General features: G+C 41.6%; 1 protein-coding gene across 1 annotated transcript; it reads right to left on the reverse strand.

Moving 5' to 3' along the window:
• Nucleotides 1-265: 265 nt before the first annotated feature.
• rbm15.L (RNA binding motif protein 15 L homeolog) lies at nt 266-3,934 on the reverse strand. Its single transcript, XM_018241134.2, has one exon. It carries the CDS (start codon nt 3,789-3,791, stop codon nt 1,299-1,301), a length of 2,493 nt encoding a protein of 830 aa, XP_018096623.1. The 5' UTR covers nt 3,792-3,934; the 3' UTR covers nt 266-1,298.
• Between the last annotated feature and the right edge of the window lie 4,598 nt (nt 3,935-8,532).

Genomic DNA, 8,532 nt, shown 5'->3' on the forward strand with positions numbered 1-8,532 from the left:
CACATCATACAGCTGTATGATTCATTTGTAGGTTCGCAATTATTAAGGTAATCGCATACAAGCTTGACATCTGCGAAAAATTTCCTCTAACACAGAAATCCTTAAAATAACTTTGCATTGAAAATAATTGGAATTGGCATGTCCTTACCAGTACAATTTTGTAATTGAACTGTGCTTCTACATCCTTCTGTTTGAAACTTCCTTAGCTACTAAACTTAGTAGCACACATGACCATCTCTTATTTCTATATACATGTTATGTAACATAACCGACAGAGTCATTTATTAGCCATGACCCTACAGAGTGAAAATACACATGATGTACATGATATATGGTAAATGTACAGTTTCCTTGCATAGATTACTCTGTGCACAAAACACTCCTCTTCTACATACTGGCTGAGGACTCCTCTGTGATACAGTGCACCCTATTTTAGACATCTGATATATAAAAGTCTTTCATAATAAGCCTCTTCCAGAAAAACTATGTGCGAGCTACAATATCCCCATGCTATATGGGCCATTTCTAGATAGTGGAAATAAACTAAAACACAAAATCAGCTAAAATATAAGATTCCCTTTATATAACACTCATTCACTTTTTAGAGGTGTAAATATTTAGAAAATATGAGGATATTAGAGGTAACCTCGGAGTTCGACGATCTGTATAAAAGCACTTGGCCTTGTGCTTTTATATGGTAATGGAACTCCTCTGTGACTAATAATATCCTCACATTTTACAATAGGCGGTACTTTATTCACTTATATAAAGGGAATATATAAATGCACACACAGTATTACACTTAACGCTACTCCATACCAAGAGAAGACAAGGAATAAACCAGGAATATTCAAGCATATGGTAGGGTTTTAAAATAATATATATTGGAATAATTCTTAAATTTGTATTTCCAATTGTTACTGGAGAGCATCCAAAAGGAAAAGACATTTTTGGTGTAGTGATCCAGCGACAGCTTGGAGACCAAATTTAAGAAATTTTGACTTATGTATTCAGAAATTTGTAGAAACCTTACACTTCACTTTAAAAAAAAAAAAGAATCCAAAAGATGCCAAAAATCAAAACAGTGTAATTACCTATGCTAGTAAAACATCATTTAATGAAAACGGGGGAAAGAAAGGAAATATCAAAACTTGGATATGATCCAGTCCTGTTTAATTGCATAAACACCTTTGCTAAGCAAATCAGAAAACTGCAATAAAAAGATTGGCCTAATCAAACAAACTTATACTGTATCCCATAATACCTTGAGTATAGTATAGAGAAATACAAACATGGAACTAGGATGCTCCACGTACTATAATCATTATAAGGTAGTCATCATCAGACTTCACAAGGGCTTTTGCTTCAGCATCAAGAAACTGCTGGGAAAAATTACAGGGAGGAAAAGCATGAAGAACTCCTGCATGATCCTTGTCTTTATTGCTCCCAACTGGCAGGCTAATAACACCTGCTGCTTGTTTTTGTTTTAAGTAGGACACAAGGTTTCTTAGGGGTCGCTGTGTTGAACTGGCTTGGTCCTTTAATGAACCCTCAGAAGTACCAGGAATGGCAAGTAGGATGGCATAGCCATCAGGCCCTGCCACTCTGATGCGTCGAGTAACTTCATCCAACTTGGGCTGGTCAAGTCGCAGGCGCTGTGTAATTTTTAGCTGAGCCACCTTCCCTCCTGAAGGTCCCTCAACCAGCAAACTGGATGCTACTCCAAGATCTCCTTGCACAAGGTGCATACTGGATGGAAAATTGCTGTTTTTAAGAAGGAGCATACCTTGCCAAGCCAGACACAGCTTGTGTGCTGCTTCTAATTTTTGTGGAGATTTCACTTTGTTGTTACCCTCTGGATGCTCATCTTTTTTTTTTAAAGGGCTTTTACTTGCAGGTATGCGATGCCTTCTCTCTCTTTCAATTGAGTTTTTTCTATCATGTTTGTCATCTTGACCTCGCTCCAGGCTTCCCCTCCAATCTCTAGAAGGTGAAGAACGGCATGCTGCTCGATCAGAGTCACTGTAACGGCTGTCACGGCCTTCAGTGCTACGTTCCGGAGTGACACAGTGTCTCTTTCTGGGGTGGTCACTCTCTGGAGACCTGTCTAGGTGACGGCTATCATCCAGTCTCCTTTTTCTGGGCTGATCTCTGGTCACTTCATCTCTTTCACGGCCTCTGTCCAAAGCCCAATTATCAGAACGACGTTCCATTGTTTCAAGAGAGTCACTGGTGACTCTGTGTCTGTCTCTAGCAGGGGACACCCAATCATTGTTTGTATAGGCATCTCTTTCCCTGTCCCTTAATATTAAAGGTGAACGATCTCTAGCTCTGCTTGCTTCACTAGTCCGATGCCCTGATGTCTCCTCTCCAAAATCAATATAAGGGATGGGCAATGGCTGAACATAAGGATGCGGAAAATGAACATCTGCTTCAGCAAAATCCACACGAAGTCTTCTATGTTCACCCCCCAAAGGAAAGCCTCTCATCTGTGTACATGCAGCCTGGGCAGCATCTAGACTTTCGTATTGTATATATGCCCAGTTCTCCCCTTTGCGGTAATCAATTTGACGGATGGTGCCAAACCTATCAAATTCTCGGGCCAGTGCAGTCACTGGTACCCAAGGTCCTAGTCCCCCCACCCAAAGGCGGTTTGTTGGTACTACTTTACCATAGCCGATCTTTAAAGCATAGCTATGCAGCATCTTGCCAGACATTGCAACCTTTGCTCGGTGAGCCATGTCTAGGTTCTCAAACTTTATGAAACCATAAGTTGTTTGCTGCCCACGACCAGCTCGTTTTATATCGACTTCTGTAATGGTTCCAAAGCGTCCAAAGACCCTATAAATTTCACTCTCTTTAACAATGACATCCAGGTTTCCAACAAAGAGTGTACGATTGGCTCTAGCATCAATCTCTAAAGCAAGGTCTTCGTCTCTGAAGTTCAGTCGGGGATCAACTGTATAGGTAGACCTCAGGCGACTATCGTAAAGACTGTAATCACGTTCCCTCTCCAGCTCTCTAGGGATAGTTGCCGGTGGGAGGCGCCCCAGTGCTAGCTGCTGCAGTCTGTAGTCTCTGTAACCAAGGCCACCGGGGGAGAGTGCGCGCTGCGCATGAGGGTGCCGCTGGGTGGCCAGCGTGGAAACTGCGGCAGAGAGTCCGCCATATGAGTCTTTATCCTCCGGGCTGCGGCTACGCCTCCGATTGATACCGCCGACATTTAAATAGACAGCTTCAATCTTAAGAGGTCGGTCATAGAGAACCAGCCTCCCACGAGCGTGCTTAGCGTCTCGGGCATCTAGGGCGCGCCTGAAATTCACCAAGGCCACACGCTCGTCTCCCTCACGAGACATTTTTACACTCACGTCTCCGAATTTCTTGAATTCGTGGAAAAGTCCATCCTCTATGGCCTCGTCACTTAGAGAGGAGCCTAGCTCACTTATCCGCAAGGATTTGTAGTATTGTGGCTCCGCACGGCTTTCTGTAGCCCGGCCTCCGCCTCTTCGATTCTCTGGGCCACCATTGCTGCTGCCACTGCCGCTGCTTGCCCCGGGGGAGCCATAGCGCTGCAGCCCCTGCGTTATGCCGGATTGCTCATAATCGCGGCTCGAGGAAATACTCTTTTCAATATGCAGGCTCCGGCGGCCGGTGCTGCTTTCAGAGTTCTTTCCCGAAGATCCGTTACTGCCCCCGCCAGAACTCAGCTTTTTTCCGCCTCTCTCACGGGTTGACTCATCCGCCCCCCGGGACCGTTTGGCCTTTGCCGGGGAGCGTTCTTTTCCTTTCATGGCGAATCGCGTCTTTATACACAACTACACTCCGCCATTTTGCAACGGCTTAAACTAATTCACCGCCTCGAATAACAATTGGATGCCTTTTGGCTTTCTTGAATTTTAATTGGCTAGATTTGCAGTCATTCTTATGAGCTCCAACTGGATGGCCGCCTTAGCAATACGTCACGTCCGCTTTTTTTTCTGTCTTTCCCACGGAGAGTTGTGTAATAGTTAATGACAACGTTGCAGGTTTATTTAAGCTCCGACACGTAAAAATATATTTTGCTGAATTTGGCTCTAAAGTTCAGTTTGTCTTATATTAGGCTTGGTTCAAAAAGCCTCATATCTAATGTAAAGGTTTTAAGACAGCCCAGTAGGTTTTTTTTATACGTGCGGATTTCTGAGTCACTAACGAATCAGATAGAATATACGTAAATGTTCGAGGGGTTTTCAGTTGTGGACGGTTTTTGATTATTTCATGTTTGTATTTTACTATTCTCTCTGGCATGTCCTAAAAAAGTCCCATGAACTTGCCATTGTGCACAATGTGTTGTAGGTAACTCCGAACAGTGTGAAAGTGTTCATAATATAAGGTTTCAGTCCCCAAAAACCTAAATCAAAATGCAAACCATGTGAAAATGATAATTTCCCATTGTTCTTGCATTATGTGTTGCTCCCCAATATCTGATTTAAATGGGGTGCTGCAAAGAAACTAGCAAGTATGTATATCCAATAGTATGAATGAAATATGGAACGTTAAACCATTCTTATAATAGCATAGCCTCCATTTTTCTGAGCGATGAGTGATGATTATGGACCTTCTGCTGTAAGTTTTAAAACATGTTTTATTTAAATCAGTTATTGTTAAATATTAAAGTATACTGGAGCTAACTAGGGATGTCGCGGACTGTTCGCCCGCGAACTAATTCGCGCGAACATCGACCGTTCGCGTCCGCCGAATGTTCGCGAACGTCGCGCGACGTTCGCCAATTTGGGTTCGCCTTAGCTGGCGCTTATTTTTGCCCTCTCACCCCAGAGCAGCAGATACATGGCAGCCAATCAGGAAGCTCTCCCTCCTGGACCACCCCCACACCCCCTGGACCACTCCCCTTCTATATATAAACTTAAGCCCTGCAGCGTTTTTTCATTCTGCCTGTGTGTGCTTGGAAGAGCTAGTGTAGGGAGAGAGCTGTTTAGTGATTTGAGGGACAGTTGATAGTAACTTTGCTGGCTAGTAATCTACTTGATACTGCTCTGTATTGTAGGGACAGAACTCTGCAGGGATTTGAGGGACAGTGAGTTTAGGTTAGTTAGCTTTGCTGACTAGTAATCTACCTTCTACTGCAGTGCTCTGTATGTAGCTGCTGTGGGCACTGCTTCTGATCTCATCTGCTGACTGCTGTAATAACCCAATAGTCCTTGTAAGGGCTGCTTTTATTTTCTTTTTTGTTTTTTTACTTTGCTACTATAAGAGCCCAGTGCTATTAGTCTAGCTGTGTTGGGGAGTGGGACTGGTGTGCTGCTCCTCCTAGTAGTTCACCACTACCAGCACCAACCAGAGTCAAAATTGTTACAAAGTATCTTATTTGCACCTGTTAGCTGTTCTGAGCTCTCTGCCAAAAGCTAATTAAGTTAGAAACTGTTTTTTTTCTGGCTGTTCAGTTCAGAGAAAAGAGGGACTGGTGTGCTGCTCCTCCTAGTAGTTCACCACTACCAGCACCAACCAGAGTCAAAATTGTTACAAAGTATCTTATTTGCACCTGTTAGCTGTTCTGAGCTCTCTGCCAAAAGCTAATTAAGTTAGAAACTGTTTTTTTTCTGGCTGTTCAGTTCAGAGAAAAGAGGGACTTTCCAGTACAAAAGAGGGACAGGGGGTTGAGTGGTCAAAAGAGGGACAGTTGGGAGGTATGCAAGTGCCACCTAGCTGTGTGAGCTTTTTCACATTCTGTCTAAATAACAATAATAATTCCGTGTCCGTAAACATCACCTGAGTGATGTTTTTACAGCAGCAATAATATATTCCGTACCCACTACTGTATACGTTGCCCTTGCAGGCATTGTTTTCCCAGTCTTTAACCAAGTGCCACCTAGCTGTGTGAGCTTTTTCACATTCCGTGTCCAGAAACATCACCTGAGTGACGTAGTGTGATTTCTGCCCCTTACAGCACAAAACGCAGCGCTGTGTCAACAATGTATTTTTCAGATACATTTTTGCCCTTGATCCCCCTCTGGCATGCCACTGTCCAGGTCGTTGCACCCTTTAAACAACTTTAAAATCATTTTTCTGGCCAGAAATGTCTTTTCTAGCTTTTAAAATTCGCCTTCCCATTGAAGTCTATGGGGTTCGTGACGTTCGCGAACCGTTCGCATTTTTGACGGAAGTTCGCGAATATGTTCGCGAACATTTTTTCCGCCGTTCGCTACATCCCTAGAGCTAACTGATAGGGCTTATTTTGGGTCACGTACACAACCTCTGAAACAAGTTGAGGCATATGTTGGATTCATTTTATGTCAACTTGATGGCGTCCTATACCAACATGATAAGAAATAAAAATACGCAATACACTGTTGTGTCTTATATCTGGCTCCATTTCTGTTCGTCGAATGTGTAGTTTGAATCTTTCTACAATACCACAATGTAAGGTAAAGTTTGATTATCTGTCTCTGATATAAGATTATTTAATTTGAAAACTACTTTCGGGAGTAGGGATGTAGTATACAAAGTGACTCGAAAAATTAACGTGCAGGGGTACCATCGCCCTTGTAGTAGGATTTCATTAAATACATAATTCTGTAATTCTTTAGCAGGGGTATTTCTAACATTTTTTTTATGCTTGCCAGTTTTTAGTCTAGAACATAGTTCTCCCCAACCTTTTTTGATATGTGAACCAGTGTCAAATGTTAAAATTGCTGTGGGAGCAACACAAGCATTAAAATAGTTAATGGGGGTGCCAAAAAAGGGATGTGATTGGCTATTTGGTATCCCCAATGTGCACTGGCAGACTGCAGGAGACCCTGTTTAGCATTAAACTTGATTTTTGTAAAAACAAAACTTGCCTCCAATCCTGGAATTTAAAAATAAGCATCTGCTTTGAGGCCATTGGGAGCAACATCAAAGGGGTTGATGAGCAACATGTTCGCAAGCCACTGTTTGGGGATCACTGGTCTAGAAGAAGAGCCAGTAAATTAAACTAATATTTATCAAAAAGTGAAGTTAGAGATCACCACAGCCCACTAGTGTGAAATTCTGGCATTCTCCATTCATTTAAAGTTAGGCCCTAAAATATTTGGACAGAGACCACTTTTTTTCTAATTTTGGTTCTGTACATTACCACAATAAATTTTAAATAAAACATTTCAGATGTAGTTGAACTGCAGACTTTCAGCTTTCATTCAGTGGGTTGAACAAAAAGATTGCATAAAAATGTGAGGAACTAAAGCCTTTTTTAAAACAATCACTTCATTTTTTTAACCTTTTAGAGTCACAATGGGGAGAGAAGTTGAATATTCCGAGTATTTTTCTGTGATAAGTGAAGGGATTGGGAGGCAAATATACAAGCCATGTATACCTTGCAAGGACATGCAAAGGTCAATCAACTCCGTATGAAAAGCCTAGTAACAATATACTGTATTATTTACCTTTAATCACATTTAGGTTTGTATAACTTTTGTTCTTTAAATACAGCTGACTTGTTCAAAATAATTTGCCCATAGAGCCATGGTCTTTACCAAGATCGTGATTCTGCAAAGTCTTAGGGGGTTATTTACTAAACTCCGAATGCAAAAATCATTTTTTTTATTATAAAATCGTACATTTAAAAAAATCACGAATTTTTCGGAATCTAAAAATCCGGCATCTCAGACCTGTCGAGGTTGCATATAAGTCAATGGGTGAAGTTCCAATGATTTTTTGATGTGCGCTGGGTTTTGTGCAATACCCCTACGTTTCCAGAGTTTTCGGGTGAAAATTCACGGAAAAATCTGAAAAAAATGTGAAAACCTGATTTTTCGGGGGAAATGTAATAATAAATAAATAAAAAACCAGAGCGGATTTGATCAGAGTTTGTAGCAGAAAATATTGCGATAAATTTGGACTTTGATAAATAACCCCCTTATTGTGCAGGAAACAGGAGAATGCACATAAATCATCCTCTACAGGCAGCTTTCAAAGACGAACATGAACGCTGACCAACTGGTTGTCTGCTCTCTAAAACTACAACTGCCAATTGAAATATGTAGCACATGGTTGCTATAGCAACACAGGCTTTCTTATGCAGGAACTGGAGCACTTCTTTAAGGCAAGCAGGAGAAGATCTTTACTTGTATAATGTAATGTTTGTATACATTGCATCGCACAAAAAAAAATAACATTGCAGGTCAGCGGGCAGGACAATAGTGGCGCACGCACAGTAAATAATTAAGCAGCTTAGTAAAGAGGTAGGTCTGCTATGTGGAAAGTATGAAATATGGGCTTTACTTGTCCCTGTCCCTTGGCTGTAGCAAGCAATGGCAGTCAGCAGCTGCAAGAGCAAACAGACTATATTTGTTGCAGGGGAGGGCCATAACAATGTATAAATATACAAGGGCACTATATAATAAACTATCTAATGCTTTACTTAAAACTAGGTTGTTTCAGTAGACACAATAGCTTTCATCGATTTTAGAAGAGAGCTGAAGCACTGTGGAATTCTCTCTGTGAAATTGTACTGGCAGATACATTGGATAGTTACAAAAAGTGTGTGCTTTTTAGCATGTG

This window comes from Xenopus laevis, chromosome 2L, assembly GCF_017654675.1.
Source record: "Xenopus laevis strain J_2021 chromosome 2L, Xenopus_laevis_v10.1, whole genome shotgun sequence".
Taxonomy (NCBI): domain Eukaryota; kingdom Metazoa; phylum Chordata; class Amphibia; order Anura; family Pipidae; genus Xenopus; species Xenopus laevis.